The sequence below is a fragment of the Pecten maximus genome, chromosome 10 (assembly GCF_902652985.1).
Source record: "Pecten maximus chromosome 10, xPecMax1.1, whole genome shotgun sequence".
In the NCBI taxonomy this organism is placed as follows: Eukaryota; Metazoa; Mollusca; class Bivalvia; order Pectinida; family Pectinidae; genus Pecten; species Pecten maximus.
Genome location: NC_047024.1, coordinates 14,480,311 through 14,498,648, shown reverse-complemented (window position 1 = coordinate 14,498,648; position 18,338 = coordinate 14,480,311). Strand labels below are relative to the sequence as shown.

The window sequence follows — 18,338 nt, the reverse complement described above, 5'->3', positions numbered from 1 at the left end:
TGAAGAGTTCAACATCCCAGTATCCATCCCGTGTTCTGCTTGAAGTGTTAACACCAATACCGCACGGTATACACGGTATCCCGTGTTACGCTTCCTAGCGGCTAACCCCACTAACACAATACCGCTTGAAACGTATAACCTCAGTCGTATCGGGTGTGCTTCACACATGTTCCTGGTCATATTATAAACCACAGCAGTGGCTGTGGGTGCATAGCGATAGTTTTCAATGTTACAAACAGACAAACAGGAACAAGTCTGGGTCTTAGATTACAAAATTCCAACGGGGTTTAACATTTGTAGGCGTGGTGACCTTCAATGCCTGATAAAACAAACGCGTGGGTATATCTTCGTTCTTCAAATGTTTATTTTTTAGTTTGTAGAATGAAAGCACGTGATTAGGAGCCTAGTAATACAGGGACACGGAGGCGCAGTGGAATAGAGAACATGGAAAAGAACATCCTAATACAGGTTTTACACCTGTGTAATTTCTTTGTGACGACACTTGGACATTTCCAAAGACAAGGTATGTCATTTATTTGATTTTGTTTAAGATGTTATGTATACGATTTATTTTACGGTCAAATATATGAGGATGTCAACTTTCTTCATTACTTTCAGATATATGTTTATGAAGATTATTGTATATACACGATTTTTTCATGTCACGCGGACTTCTAATCTAGGATTCAGTATTATATAGACTGGTTTCATATCATCAGGGCCAGTTTATCCAAATTGATTAAACATACATGCATCAAAAGTGCATGTGCAGTTTACATATTTGAGTAATTTATGATATTGTCATTGTTATGGTATTGTAATTGTTATGGTATTGTAATTGTTATGATATTGTAATTGTTATGATATTGTAAATGGCTATAGCATTATAATTGTTGTAGTAATGTAATTGTTGTAGTATTGTAAATGTTGTAGCATTGTAATTGTAAAAGTATTGTAACTGCTACAGTATTGTAATGGTTATAGTATTGTAATTTCTAGAGTAATAGAATCATTATAATAACTACATCAACGATAACCATGCTTCCCCCCTACAATTTATATATAAACTGTTTTTATGACATTGCTTCAGGTCCGATCCGCTAGCCTAGTTTATAAATCAAATTTCAAGTATATCGTTTCCGGATTTCAGAATAACAGGGAGGTTGTATGTATCAAAACGTGTGCGTCCTGGACGTCACTAATTAGTATCTGATGAGACCTACAGTGTACGGTATACTACTAGTCAACACAGCAAATGTACATGGTTTGGTATAGCCTCTCCTGGTCCCGATACCAAACGCTATACTTTGTGATGGAAATATGTCTGGTTTTGGCAAGACGTATATCCGTCAAAATGTCTAACGTCTGATGTTGTGGTCTGATGAAACTCGGGGTAGTAGAATCTGTTAATATATGCAGCACAATATTTGTATATGCGATTCAATGACATTTAGAAACTACTCTTCATACTAAAAAATACAATTTTGTGACATTCATGGATCATATAATACTATCTGTGAAATACTGTCGATGGATCACATTTTTTAAACAGTTTCTAAGTATTGCTACTGTAGTGAAAATGTCTCGCTATGCCTAAATGCAGTTTACATAATCCAGATTTTGTCATGTTTCGCTGAGGTCGTAGACCATGTGTAACCAGTGTAATTTGATTAGGACGCCAAGTGGTAATAATTCAAATAGACAGCTGCAGCTTACTATATCTATATATATAATCACAAAAATGAAGAGAACTTTTTGAATATTTCTCATTGAGAGTGTCAATTTCGGATTTCACTGGTGTATCTGATTAGGATACTTTGTGGTTACTGGAGGTACGCACTTTCATGAACAAAAAAACCCAAATTAATCATTAAACGAATAAAAACATTTATGAACCCATAGGTACTCAGGTTTATCCTTAACGAAGCACGTTGGTAAATCTTGGACGGTTTTCTATACTATGTGTATAAAGAATAGTAATTTTGACTGTCTATAGCATGTCAGTGGTGTTATCGATTTTACTGGTATGTACTGTCTATCTGGTGATAGATCTATGATAATGACGGAAAGCTGTAGAGAGCACGTGCTCCAGTGATGGTATATACCTGGATATAATAACATTACCTACAATATGTCGTACCAGGTAGACAGGCCTAATTAATTAAAGCATTGTCAACTTTCTTGGTTTATAAGTGATAATTAAATGTGGTCCTATCGTTTAACTGTTATATACTTCTATCTGTCCTATACTTTAGAGTCTCTTATGATTAGATAAATGTATGGTAAGGTACTTACATTGTACATAACACACACAAAAAGAGAGAAAACATTTCCTTTGAAAACAACCCAATGTGTTAAATTGAAAATAAATCTTGATCGTCATTGTTATAGAAGATATCGACTGAGTTAGCTGGTTTTTTTTTATCAAGCTACCAATGCTTTCTGGATCATAGATCTGGTATTTGTATTACATGTAATGAGTCAGTGTCCATGGTAACACGGAACTCATATAGTCTACATTTGGTATTAGAGTATCAACATCACAAATACATGTATAAAATTATGTCAGATTCACAGACAGTACTTTTAAAGATTAATTCCATTCGTCTGCTAATACATTTTGCCATGTTAGAATTAACTAATGAAAGCTGTTCAAACATGACTGGAAAGCCTACGTTGATGAGCTTACACAAATGTTTGTCAACCTCTGTACACTTTCATTGATCCTCATTGATAAAGCAGTATAAAATGATACGCCTGTAGAAATCTGACGCCTCTCAAACAATTGAACTACGTGTGATGTACAGTATACTTAAGTGCCATACGTGTGTAATGATAATTTACTATTGACAATACTGGGCGTATGGAGGAGCTCTGTTTTTGCTTATCAATAGATAATTAGATAATAAATCTTAAAGCTTCCTCCCTAAAGAAGACACACCATACGATCTTTTAGGTAAAATACGTTGAATATGATCACCCAATACATGCTTCATGCCAGGGACTTATATAATTCGAGAAATCGTGTTTTAGATAATGTATGACTGTCAAATTTACAAATTTTACGGTAGCATATAATATGGCTTTGAATCATACCATATATATATACATTGTACAATGTAAAATAACATGTTACGGTAGCATACAGTAGGGTTTGGAGGTAACATAAGAAGGGCTTTGAATCATACCATATATATTCAATGTAAAATAACGTGTTACAGTAGCATACAGAAGGGTTTTGAATCATGCATTAAAAGGGTTTTGAATCATGCATTAAAGGGTTTTGAATCATACTATATATATTCAATGTAAAATAACGTGTTACAGTAGCATACAGTAGGGGTTTGTCCAAAGAAGCTGACAGGTGTGCTTCTCGTACAAATCACTAAAATGTCGAACATGCAACGTACGGCAACATTTTTAAACCACATGCTTCACAAGTGTCGATAAAACAGCAAACTATGGTAATTAGTTCCAACACATCAACCGAGGAATGAAACCATCTGTATAATTTCAAATTTAGACATTAAACACAATTCAAGGATTTAAATGAATGGGTTTTGTGTTAAATCATTTTATTTTTAACTTTCGTTAGTTGATGTATTTAAAGTAGGATCAGCTAAAACATGAAAAGTACGTTAGTAAAATACCGATTGGTTATGTTTGTTTTACATTGATAAAACCGTACTCCGAGAACCATACTCCGAGAATGTGTAACAGCCGTTTGTTTACCGACAAAATTAAAACACATATTTGAGGTTTTTATTCCTATCGTTCCAGTTAGTTCATAGAGGATTGAAACGTAAAGTGGACTATTTTAATTGGTTGCTTCCATTAAGAATTGTAACCTTTGATGGCGTATAGTGTTCAAGAGAAACAATCCTGGAACTTTAAGTGATAAGTGCCATCACTTCACTTTGGTTAGAAAGCAATTATAATCAAACGTGTGTGGTATTTGTTTACACGAAACTGTTCTGACTCCTTTTTGAAATAGAACGTATTTACTTTGTCATTACAGATGGTTGCCCATCCCCACATTGGTCTATCGACATTCCACGCCGGAAATGCTTAAAATTTTACCCAGAATTCCATGACTTTGCACACGCTGAACAATTATGCAAGAGGGAAGGAAGCAACATTCCATATATGGACATTGACGTTGACGTGACTTCAGCTTTTCAGTACCTTCATTTAACTTTCACAAATTCATCATTTCAATTTTGGACGAGAAGATACCGCGATAATAATGAAATAAAAATAAGCAAGCGAACGACTGATGAAGAGAAAAATTGCGATTTTATGAAACTGGGAGGAGATTGGAATATTTCAAGACATACAAGAAAATGTCAGGAAGAAACAGCAGTCCTTTGTGAATACAATTTGAACGATTCTACCAACAAACTCTTTTCAAAAGGTTAGTATGTTGATATGACTTAGATAGCTTTATTGTATCTTTTGATAAGATACCTTGGCTTAACACACGGTTGTTGTTTTTATTAGTAACACATGTGCAAGGTTGAAGCTTTCACATTATCTTTTAAACTAATACAAGCATATAAAAAAGATATATTATTAAGGATTTACATACAATGTACGTTAATTTATTATGCTTTTTCACTGAAAAATCGATATTACGTCGTATTACATATTTCTTTACACTGACAACAAAATCATAGCATGAGCACTTTTTAATCTTCTCCCAAATATTAATTTGAGTCTTACGGCAGCCTTAGCCAAGCCTTTATAAACGATTCCCAGATTTATGCTTATTAATAAAAACAATCTTAGTCCTGTAATGTCCATACAGCTTTATAATGGAAGCATAGATAATGTAATCTTAAGGTAATGGGTTCATACTGTTTAAACGCTTGTACTAACGTCTTATCTTCACACGCAGAAAGGGGATATATATATATATACCATGATAACATTATTTAATAACTTCGCCTTTGACCATGATTTCATTTTTTATCTACTTCCCTATCTCATTAAAATACCGATCATGACGTTTTGAATATTGACGGCTTTTGACATCTGTTTTTTCCCCGAAATATTTAAATGAAAAATTCTTATTGTGTTTTCAAGTAAATTGTACTAGCTTTACAAAAAGTCATAATTAAAATGGAACGATATAGTAATATTTGAATAATTAAAAAGAGTTGAGCATACATAAATGGACTGTCTCCAAAGCAATAATGACAATAATTGATCTAGCCACAGAAGTAAGAAAAATAAGATTTAAAATCATTTATTGATCAAAATATCACTTTATCATACTTTCGTTAACACAATGCACCTTTATCAAACTTTCGTTAACACAATCCACCTTTATCAAACTTTCGTTAACACAATGCACCTTTATCAAACCTTCGTTAACACATTGCACCTTTATCAAACTTTCGTCAACACAATCTACCTTTATCAAACTTTCGTTAACACAGCCGATCTTTATCAAACTTTCGTCAACACAATGCACCTTTATCAAACTTTCGTTAACACAATCTACCTTTATCAAACTTTCGTTAACACAATGCACCTTTATCAAACTTTCGTCAACACAATGCACCTTTATCAAACTTTCGTTAACACAATCTACCTTTATCAAACTTTCGTTAACACAATGCACCTTTATCAAACTTTCGTCAACACAATGCACCTTTATCAAACTTTCGTTAACACATTGCAGCTTTATCAAACTTTTGTTAACACAACCAACCTTTATCAAACTTTCGTTAACACAATTCACTTTATCAAACTTTCGTGAACATAATCCACCATATCAAACTTTCGCTAACACGATCCACCTTTTTCAAACTTCCGTTAACACAATCCTCTATTTATCAAACTTTCGTTAACACAGCCGATCTTTATCAAACTTTCACTAACACGATCCACCTTTATCAAACTTTCGTTCACACAATGCACCTTTATCAAATTTCGTTAACACAACTCACCATATCAAACTTTCGTTAACACAATGCACCTTTATAAACTTTCGTTAACACAATCCACCTATATGAAATTTTTGTTAACACAACCAACCTTTATCAAACTTTCGTTAACACAACCCACCTTTATCAAACTTTCGCTAACACAACCCACCTTTATCAAACTTTCGTTAACACAATTCACTTTATCAAACTTTCGTTAACACAACCCACCTTTATCAAACTTTCGCTAACACGTCCACCTTTATCAAACTTCCGTTAACACAATCCACCTTTATCACACTTTTGTTATCACAATCTACCTTAATCAACTTTCGTTAACCTACATCCACCACTGATCAAGCTGCCACCTATGTTGTCTTCTCACTATACCGATAACCCTATTATTTAATTATATATCCTCTGGTTCCCCTTATACAGAGACATCGCTTATGTAGTAGTACTACTACCAAGCCACTATAGCTGTCATACTATGCAATCCCGTCTGACCTGGTAGTCCACCTGTCGAGCTACCACATATCCAGTTGTTTCTCTAGAATCACAACTAACCTGGTAGTCACACAGTCGAGCTACAACAAATCCGGTTATTTCTCTAAAACCACCATTTACCTGGTCGTTTCCCTCCATTTCCATTGATCAGTGTGTCGCATAAGAACCCTCTTATCAAGTTACATGTCTATTTAACCAAATTGCCTGTTTTGGCCCAACAATAACCGGTTATGTCGAATAATGATGGCATATTTAATGCATTATATGTAAAATATACAAAATAAATACAATTCACGACTTCCCTAAACCTGCATCAAACTTACCGGTATATACAATTATAATTAATACATTGTAAATATATAAATACAAGAAAACTTTATGTCAATAAAATGTAAATTAAACACATAAACATCATAAATAATTGAAGTACATTTCAAATACTCAGAATGTAGCCTTAAAATGTAATCAAATATAATGAGTCAAATTTAACCATAAAGCAGCTTTAACTCTAGCGATAGCAAATTGATAATTAACACATGCACTACATTGTCGAAAAATCCAACAACAACAGAATGACAAACTGTTGATAGGGGACATAACTCGTGTTGCCTTATATAACTCGTGTTTAATGTATCAAGTATATCGGTTAAAATGTTTTACGTGATTGAATTGTAACCGATGTCTTTTTTCTGTATCTTTTTCCAGATTTTTATGTTCTGGATACCCAGGATCTCGTGGCTATTGGTGCCGGGGTATTCATATTAGCAGCGTTTTGTTTTGTTGTTTTAATGGATATTTTAAAACACACCAGAAGTCCAGACCAAAAGATGGCCGACGGTGCACGTGTATGATGAAAACACACCAGAGATCCAGACCAAAAGATGGTGCACCTGTATGATATGTTTACATACCCGCATCGCTAACCGATATAATTATATTTATGACATATTCCCACACCAGATTCCATTAATAAAGACCCAGTGTCTCATAGGATTCTTCTTAATGGGTGTTTGTCTCAACAGAATGAGGAATTGAAGAGATGGTGTAGAATGACAATAATTCGATATACGGAAGTTAAGGATATCCCCTTAGGTATGCTAAAGTGCCAAGATTTACTGTCACCTACACACACTTTAACGGTATATGGGATTTAGCAGACACATTGACACATTTCACATTATAGCATGACGGTTGTTGCTACCGCCAGTGTAACGCTCCATCGATTAGGTGTCATTCCGAAACAGGATCCAACTTTACAAACGGAATTATTGAAAGCATGAATAGATCGATAGAATGTCGACTAACACACGAACTTGGTCCTGAATAATGAATGTTTATCTGAGTCAATTTAACATATAAGCTACCAAAGTTACCCGATGATTCCAATGAGGTATTCAATTTTATTATACTGAAATGTACGATCCATAACCCGTAACGCATGGATACAGAAATGAAATGCATTCCAATACCATCCCGAATCAGTGTAATTTGTGAGAATGATGAATTCTACATTGGCAAATCGTAACTTGAATCAATTTAACTAATGGGTTATATAAGTCGCACGATTCACTTAATTTCATATTATATCCTGTAGTTTTTCTGTTTTTTTTTTCTTTTGGAGTGACATTAACACGTGACCTCGTGACTCAAGTTTATGAAACAGAGGAATATAAAATATCACATTATAGAATAGCTGCTGCCTTCGTTAAACTACAAGACCATAGTCCAAATATTGGAACCACTCAAGAAGACTTTAAAACAACATAAAATGAATCGTATATGATTCCACAAAACAGCACAAAATGATTATCACATAGAATATTAACAATAACAACAAGAATAAGTACGGTGCTATTAAATCAAATATTTAGATGTATAGATCATTGTATGTATGTGTATTGATTAGACTTTGAATTGATATTGTGTGTTGATTAATTAAGAAGAAACTGAATATTACAAACTAAGTTATTGATGAACGTTAAATACGTCAACACTGCTACAAATCGATTGGTAATTGTTGGTAGTGTTGATTGGCTGTTCAATGTTTATCACCTCTTTCTTTGAACACGACAGTAAACATTGAAAATTGATGGTAAATGTGTACCTTGGTGTATGTAAAATGTATATTAATACATGTTATGTCGTTATTGTATGTGATTATGGGAGAAAATAAAGATACTAATTATCGAATTCTGACCGAGTTAAAGTTCAGGAACTATATTTCATCTGTGGTTGTTTGATTAAAGTGAAAGTAGACAACAATTACTGCCTCAGATTGGCGTGCTTTACGTATGACGCATAATTAACTCTGCAGGAACGATTAAATATCGGATGCCAACTGGCATATTTTGCTTTAAAGCTTAACACTCTCAGAATGTAATATGTCCGTTAAAATCATTTCATATTACAAGTAGAAGTACCTTACAGAACTAAAAACTGTTTTAATTGATTAATTGATTTAATTGATAAGAACTATTTTATTTACAGTACGTAACATAGCAATAGGGAGGGAAAATAAGTAGATAAACCACATTTACCAAGAACACAGAAACAGATGTACAAAATATTAGGAATTAAAAAAAGAGAAAAAGAAAAAAAAATCAAAATATGAGAGAAGATAACGTGTACATTCGGTATTTACAAATCAGTACAAGAATATAACTCTAATTTAAAAAAAAGTGTGGTACAAGACAGTAAAAAAGTAAAACAAAGTACAACATACATGTAGAGACACAATAAGAGACCATTTTGTATCCTCACTTTAACTGGAGCCCAGAGAGGTACAATACAGTATACAGGCAGTGTATTTACTGTAGAATAGGTAGAGATAGAATCGACGAGCTATATCGATCATCAGGTAAGTATATATAATGAAATGTTCGCTCTAACGTGATAAATGTCATTGGTTAGTAATGCTAATATTTTCCTACTACGGAAATATACTTAAATTATCCTTACAGTAAATAAGTCCCGATTGCAATATGCTTGGTAGCAATTATATAGATATCTAGATATAACGACGACGAGGATTGAATGAACGAGTTTATTTCTGTATTACATTTGGGCCTCACAACGAAGTACATGTACCGTTTCCGCTAAAAATTACAACAGCTTCCAATTTATAGGTTTGAGCAATCTGTGGCAGACTTGCAGCTTCTTTTCGCTTTTCTTCATTTTAAGCTACAGTATACAGTTTTAATTGATTTCAAAAAAGAAAATAACGTTTTTACTACATCAGTTAAGTTTACTGATATTTCATTGTTTTTCTCTTTATAAAAAAAAACTTTTAGCTTATTTAATTGCATTGCTATAAAATCGATGGGCATATAAAACAGTTATTACAGAAGGCTTGTTAATAATGAATATTTTCCGCATTAATGGCCATGAAATGGGTTTGATAAGATATTCATGTCATGATACAGTAACATACACTTTAATTCGTTATTTCTTTCACGGTATTAAACACATGTATTCAGTCCAAAGGCTACATTAGATGCATTCCTTCTTCAACGGGTAATGGTCAGGACATTATTTTGATAAGAGATTTATGCCATGATAGGGTTACATATAACGCTGGGAAGGCCACTAGTAATCCATGATAACACAATATACGATACAAAGCATGGCCTTTATGCATACTCCTCAGAATGATCTCGTGGTAATGCTGTTCTCTGTAACATAAATACGTCAGTGTAATATACACTAGATTATGTGATTAAGTTTTAAGAGAATGACGGATGGATATCGAAACTAAATATCGTTTATATCGTCAATTATCCCTTGGGCATGCGGTAGATAGCGGTATTATATGTAATGATATCAATTAAAACTGATCTTTTTAGCACGAAGGCATTCGTCTGACTCCTGTTTGATCAACGTTCAATAATTAGCTTAATGGAACTCATTAACTTACAATTTGTTTACAGGACAGAATTTCGGAGTTTAAGGAAAGTTCCTTAGATCATTTTTCCCTTCAGAACCAATATATTTTAAAGTTAAATTTATAGGACCAATGATATTCACGTGAAAAATATATGTCTAGTTTTCAGGAAAACAACTCTAAATATGAATTATAAAAAACAAGATCTTGCACCTTTATTTTCGATGTCATAATCGTAATAAATGGTATGTTGACGATTGTTTTCCGTCAACTCATTATCATCGTGCCGATAATGCCAACCTACGAATTTTCAACATACAAAATTCGCATTGCTCACGCAATATACCAGATAGAAGAAAGTCTCATACCTTTTTCACTAAACATCAAATTGTTATATCAATTAGAACAGACGATGCTTTTCTTCTGAGGAAACATCTCATAGGTCCTTTACGTAAAAGAACGTTGATGAAACCAGGGCCTGACTCTTGACCACACTCCTTACAAAAAGCTTTTCCTACTTAACTATGTCTCGGCTTCACTCATTTAGTGACAGAATAGTACTGATTCAGAATACCTGGTCTCTCTTATCATTTACATGTATATACAATTTTCCATTGTTTGTATGCAGAATGCAGTTTTCTGATTGGTTGAGGTTTTCTCTTCATACCTCTTTATTTACATTCAGTAGCATTGGGGATAACTGCATTCATTTTTCATAACAACATTAGCCGCATCAAAGTGTGTAGTAATGTCGGGGACCGCGTTACCTCTTCGACGTTGGATTTCATCGTCTTCTCATAGTGTTTTTAATAAACGCGATTTATGTATTGTTTACGTAAGTTCAAAGTTGTTATGGTGTTTTAAATGTTCTAAACATAAAACTCGCTCCAAAAATATTGCAGAATAAATGTTGTATATGGAACTTTTGTTGTTATGACGGTTGCTAAGACCGTGTCAAGAACTGTCTGACACTCTCCCACGAAAGCGGCTGTTCTCTCTCCTCGACGCCACTCCCAGGTTAAAAGATGAAAAAATGCATGTTTTTGTTGCTGTTATTATTGAGCGCTTTAACAGATTATATCAAAAATAATGTAAGGAATGAAATTATTTTTTTCAGCATTCATGAAGTCATAACAACATTGACTTTCTGGACATATTTTCCATGAGTCGCTAACGCGATTCATTGAACAAGTCCAGAAAGCAATGTTGTTATGACCTCATGAATGTTGAACAAATACATTTCATTTCGTGAATGAAAAAAAAATAAAAATGTAAATGGCATGAAAAACGTGACGTCACAATACGACCATTGAGTAGCATTGTACATAAAAAAGTATTTTAGATTTGAAGTACAGTTTCAGAAATCAAATATAAGTTTCGATGTCAATATCTTTTAGCTTCATAAGGGTATAAAAACAAATGTTTTTTTTTGTAAGAATCGCGGATTCATACAGTTTGTAAACAATTTTCATTTACATAGGATGTATACGATTTTTACATGTTTAGTTCTCCAATCACTATCTACCATACATAACCATTCGAAAGTTATTTAATCAAAATATTAAAGATTTCAGTCAAAATTGTATATTAATTAAGAAGTTAGACCTCACTTATTGTCAGTCATTAGTACAGTAGCATTCACAACTACTTCTGTCTCTATATCGATATTTCTGAATAGCTTGAGTCTAGAACGTGGCCTAGTGTCGCGTATTAAATATATGTAAATATTTGCACACCTTATCTCAATATCAATATCAAATTATTATCATTATGACAATTTAACAGTAATGAATAAAATATTACGAGATTATATAAATAAAATTAATGAAATGCAGGAACTCTTTTCTTCCTTTGTCGCGGAGAAAGTGGGTGTTACAAAAACTAATTTTGAACGTAGATTACACAAGGTAAATGTGTTTATACAACTTTTGAATGTGCTATTATTAAAGAAAATATTTTAAATACAGGTAGTTAATACCTTTAAGATTAATTTGGTTATGAAAGTATTGTCCGTGAAAGCTTCGCATTTAAGCAATTTACTTTCATGCTGCATTGCATTATGATATCATAAATTAATCAAAATACAAGTTAGATCCATAAGTTTATGACTATTTAAAAGTCTACTTACTTTTATTGACGTTTTATTAAATAATTTACTTAATGTAAATTGAGGTAAATAAATCAAGTCACGAGGTATAACCTGCATTGTTTGCTGACATTCAAGCTTACAAGGTTTATATAGTGAAAATACAGCGCATATTTCATGTTTCTATAATATGCCTCCTCTAACATTATTATAAAGTATTAATTAAACCAGTATCTTGATGGGTAGCGTAATCAGCTCCCTGCTTTATAATGAGAAGGTTCTTGGATCGATGGATTCCTACAGTGGTGCGGTGCTGTTTGCTATAATGTATATATTTCTTCCGTGTATTCTTTCGATAGTAAATAGAAATCAAAACTTCCTCATTAGCAATACTAATTGATGATAAGAAGTCTTTAAAAAGCCCACTTAGGATTTTCTTTTGATCATTAATTGATATTTCCCAAATTCAGGTGATCAATTACCATGTTTAATTAAATACCATTAACAAAAGCTTTTTTCTCTCAATACCAGAGACTGACTTAAATAATAATAAAAAAAAAAAAACCGGAATTGAGCTTTGATGACATACTTTTTCACAAATCAGAGTGTTTTCAAAAATTCTTTAGTCTTTATACAAAAAAATTGAGCTTTAAAAAGTGTTTTAAAAAGAAAGTTTAATATATTAAAACACTTTTGTCATATAAACCAAAGTTTGTTTTTTGTTGCGTTGCTTTCCTCCTATCAGAGGATTCACCAATAACATTCAATGCATATTTTAAATATCAAAATGTCTTCAGCTGTATAGAAGACATAGAGTTTATCTTATCATTATCTAACGACAAATGTTTCCTTTATCTTTAGGGTAACGTTAATCAGTAATACTTCCATGGCTTCCCTTTTGGAATTCCACCGGTTTGGTCGTCGCTAGTATACTCACCGACGAAACCGTAATTCGAAATTTAAATCATCAAAATGACAGCAAAATATGAACAAAAATCAAGATTTGCATGACACTTGGAAAAGTATAAGGAGAATAAGACCAGGTGTTTAGGCAGAGTAAGCGCCTTTTGTTTAATCGACAACATCCATCACACAACTCTGGGTCAAATCCGGGTTAAGTCACATTCTCAAAATGTAAATTAGCTGCGGTGATAACGGAACCACTAGGCATATCAACACGTACCGAAGACCTCTGACTTCATATCGCATGAATGCCCGAGTGTGAGGGAGGTTTAACGAAAATCGTGATAATCGGAACAAGCCCTTGAATGCAGATTCATTTCTGACATGTTGACACCATAGGTAGGGGAAGCAGGGATATTACTAGATATAAATTGAATTGGGATTGAAATCATCACGCAAATCATCTTAGTTGTAAGCTGTCCCTGTTGGTTACGTTGCAAGTAAAGATCGAGATAAGCCATTGATATTGACGAGTCTGTAGTACCCTGAATTTCAAGTTCTACAATGTTTTGTTATGCTTTTTAATAATAAAACATTATCAAATTAAGAGAGGGAGTGTGTTACAATAATGACGTGAAGCACACTAATAAACTACAAATTATTCATAAACAATTAATTACGTTTTTTCTAACGAACAAAAGCATGAAACATTCTATCATCTGATATCTACTATAGACAACATTAGTTATTATATCCCCACGAGGAAATTCATTAGAATATTCATGTATTGCTGTCGCTCAGCTAAAATAAATAGCAAAACGTTAGTTTAGTACCATACCGGAATTAAGTCAGTTTGACGTGGGAGGTTTTGGGCATTGCACAATGGTAATACAGCCAAACTTGCCCTCAAGACCACCTGATTATATAAATGTCTGCAAAGGTCACCTGCTTCGATGCCCATTGTACATATGTAAGACAAGTCATTGTATATGATCCTCTATATAATGGTATCTACCTATCAGTGTAACTTTTATCTGCTCTCTTCTGTGACATTTGACATGTTGACTGTAATTATAATTCAGTACTGTTTGTGATTAAATAGAGATCATTTATCGTAGTTATCTATTAGAAGGAATCTAAATTCATGGAACCGTTCTCATGCTTAAATACTTTGGTGATAAAATCTGATCGTCGGAAAGACTTCAAGTGTGACATTATCTGCAATGTTTATGTTTTTCTTTTCAACTGATATTTCATACTTCAGGCGTTTTATAGAAATATGGATTGAACAAAGATTTCATGTTTGGGCACGAGATTGGTTTCATGAATACGGGCCATGTTTATCACTACAGCGATCGATCAGTAAGCATCATCACAATGTCTTCTACATACCACGTCAAAATTAGCTATTCCTCGGTTGCAATATCTCGCACAGCAACCAAAGTGCATAAAATATAAAGAAAACGGCCCGATACTGCATCGTTCTCAAACGTGAGTCACACAATCAGTAGAATAACGGTTACACACGTTTCAATAACAAAACAAATCCGCCCGTATATTTTTGTAAGATAACGGAATGTAGTACCTCAGTGTAATAGCGTCTTAAGACGACAGACATTAATGTCAGACTCCTAGCAGAACCGCGATTTTTGTTAACTTCTATGTTCCCTGGGGACATGTGACGTTGAAGATACCAATATCGATCTATTGTCCCTGTCGTACTAGTCCTAATTTTCTACTATTCTTGCCCGTACTTGCTCTTTTGTCTGTTCTTTTCTTTTGGCAATGTTTCCCTAGATACCCGTTTACGTAAGATAGTGGCAGTTGTGAAGGTCTTACAGCCTAATAAAGATTACTGTAATATAGAGACGACATGACACAATCAGGTGGCGTAAGATTCCATTCTAAATGACGATAAGTGAGCAATGCGTAGGAGCTAGGCTTTAGCAGATTTTTGATTCGCATTCACATTATGATATACTTAGTAGTAATACATTTACCTTTATAAAGATAGTCCGATATTCCACGAATGTTTCTTTTAAATATAACTAGTAGTCTAAGGTGTTTGTTTGTTTTGTATTGTTTGACGTCCTATCAATAACTATGGTCATTTGAGGACGGATTCCCTTGTGCTCGATTTGCATGCGTGTTGTTAGTGCGTGTGCTCGCATGTTAGTGTTTGCCTCCTTGAGATACCTTAGAAATGATGCCATCACTCGGATCTAAGGGGAATTTAGAGACTTATGAATAGTTGAACTTGAATTTTGAACTTGTTATGCTTCTTACTTAACTTATTATCTACCAATACTTTTATAACGATTCGTGGATTTAGATTACAAAATCAAATTAAGATACAAACGACAAATTAGATATTAGCAACACCGACGGCAAATATGAACAAAAATATTGATTTACATGGAGACCATTAAAAAATACAAGGAGAGTGCGACCAGGTGTTCCGGAGGAGAATAATGTTCTTCTGCTTCATAGACGACACACGCCATACAATATAGCTCACGTCTGGGTTACGTCACATTCTCAAAATGAGAGTCAATGTGGTGACGACGGAACCACTGGGCATATCAACAAACATCAAACAGGTCTGTCTCCATGTCGCATAAGGCAATACAAAATTTCCATATGAGATCATGATATCGACACAGAAACCTTCCAATGATCTATATCAATCTACATCTCTCGCTACATTTAGTGTCAGTAGTCGACATTTAAAAAAATGATGACAAAGATTTGTAACGTCATCCCGTTAGTTGAAGAAAGCTAGCAATGAAAGTTAGGAGTTTTTGTCATCTGTCCACACACCATTATCCAACACAGGACCTAGCCGGTAACGAATTTACTGGAACAGGTGATCATCGTGTGTAGGGGAAGCAAGGATGTTACCATCTAGAAATGGAATATTAACAAATTGAAAACATCACGGCTATCATAGATCATAGATGTAAGTTGTCCCTACTTTGAAGTAAAAATCGATGTAAGGGTCTGATGTTGAAGAGGCTGTATAATTCTTAATTTCAAGTTCTACAGTATATATCCGATCGACATGGTCAGTAAAGCAGTTGTAAGTTGAATATAGATCATTGTCATTATACCTATAGATGACATTGAAGGACTTCCGATAAGCTCTTCAATATAATCAACATTATATGAAAACAAAAACGAGTCCGCCAACAGAGGGGCACAGTTTTTTCGTGTGTAAATAACTCAATCATTCTCACGTTTTTATCTCTGGTGTATTTCTTTGGTTTTTAGTCGCATGCTTAACGAAATATGGTCCGTATAATTCACAAGTTTGTATATTAACGTCGTTTGTCTTTCTTGGAAAAGAAAGCTTCGATCACAAAGGAATAAAGGTGTTCCTAAAGTTTGAAATGAGGAAATGGTAGCATAAAGAGTAGAAAAAATAAAACGTTTTCGCGAAGGAAATGTTTTTTAGAAGTGGATATTCAAGATGAATTTTTCATTCTGTTTCCTTTTTAGCTTTTTGTTTTTTTCTACGTTCAATAATCGTCCTAGTTTGCAGCTTGAATATTGACTATTGACATATCGGACAACGGCCAGCAAGGTACCTAAACGACCGATTACTGGGGTACATTCGGCTTCACAAACTTTAATAGCTAAATTATATATGTAAATAAGTTTGATCAGCTTAACAATAGGATTCTATTCAAATTAAACAAATCAATGACCCTATACGTTATTTTTTTAAATACTATTTTCTGGTACCTGTTTGTATAGGCACATTGAGCGTGTGACACATAGAATACGCTCAGCAAGCTTAATTCCTATTGTATATTTCTGTAAGGCCGTTCATTTTTGTCTCCCCAGATCGCATGTATTTCGTCAATAGTTGCCATGCGATATGTAATTTCGCATTGATTATTTAGTCAGGGTACTCGGGCGTTATCTACTCGATACACAGATTCATCAACTAACCGGTTGAACAAATAGGATCGCCTTCTTTGAATTTTCCATGAAGAGGTCGAGGCGACCTCATTCTGGTTAATTTATGTTATTGATAATAGTCATGTGTAACGGGGCATGCCCATAGTCGTTATATATGGATACTATTTACAGCAGTCATGAGTGACGGAAATTGTCTATAGTCGTTATATACGGATACTACTTACAGCAGTCAGGTGTGACGGGATTTGCCTATAGTCGTTATATATGGATACTATTTAAGCAGTCAGGTGTGACTGATGAGGCAGATGAAGTATGACACTATTGACAATATTATTTAAGGCTGGTCACGCTCACCTAATCGTGATTTCTATACATGACACGTCGATCTAACACCACGGAACCTTTGATGAGAAAGATAACTGAGAATTATTTATGAATCGATGAATATTAAAAACTGGAACAAACTGATGGAATATTGGAAGTACATTCTCATACCATTAAACAACATTTTGTAAATAGATATTCTAAATGAGGGACCAAATTGCGGTTTTATCACAATTTTGCGATCCCAAAGGTAGAACATCCGTAGCCTTCATACCTACATGATAATGAAAAAGTATTTCCTCTCATGTCTGGATTTTTCTATCGCAATTTCCCCCTAACCTGCATTTAAAAATCCCGCCATTTTGAATTTTTAGAACTATTTGTGCTTAGCTTTGCAAGAATAACCTTTTCAGGGGATGGATTTCCCATACCCGAAAATGGTAACCAAAGGTTCCATAACAAGAAATTCGAAAAATTTCTTTGAGTTCTTTTTATAAAAAAAACTGACTGGATTTCGGATAATGAAGTTCAAGTTTTGACGGGAAGACAGCCATTTTGTTTACGCCATAGCGTCACTTCATTGTTCTTATTGTGACGTCATAATCAAATCACGAGTCTTTATTGCCTGGCTAGCTATGCAATACAGGCACAGAAGGCATGAGGTTATTGCAATTTTAAGAAATAGCGTCTCTCTTCAATTTCATTTAATGAGTAAATATAATGTGATATCTTGTTCGGTTAACTGAATACACAATTAAGATATAAAAAAACTAAACATCTGTGA

General features: G+C 33.8%; 1 protein-coding gene across 1 annotated transcript; it reads left to right on the top strand.

Moving 5' to 3' along the window:
* Window positions 1-158: 158 nt before the first annotated feature.
* On the top strand, window positions 159-8,630 carry LOC117335821 (the record flags this gene model as incomplete). The annotated part of the gene is given in 3 exon segments (XM_033896032.1): window positions 159-523; window positions 4,019-4,414; window positions 7,143-8,630. Coding segments are annotated over 3 exon segments (621 nt in total). The 3' UTR covers window positions 7,289-8,630.
* Between the last annotated feature and the right edge of the window lie 9,708 nt (window positions 8,631-18,338).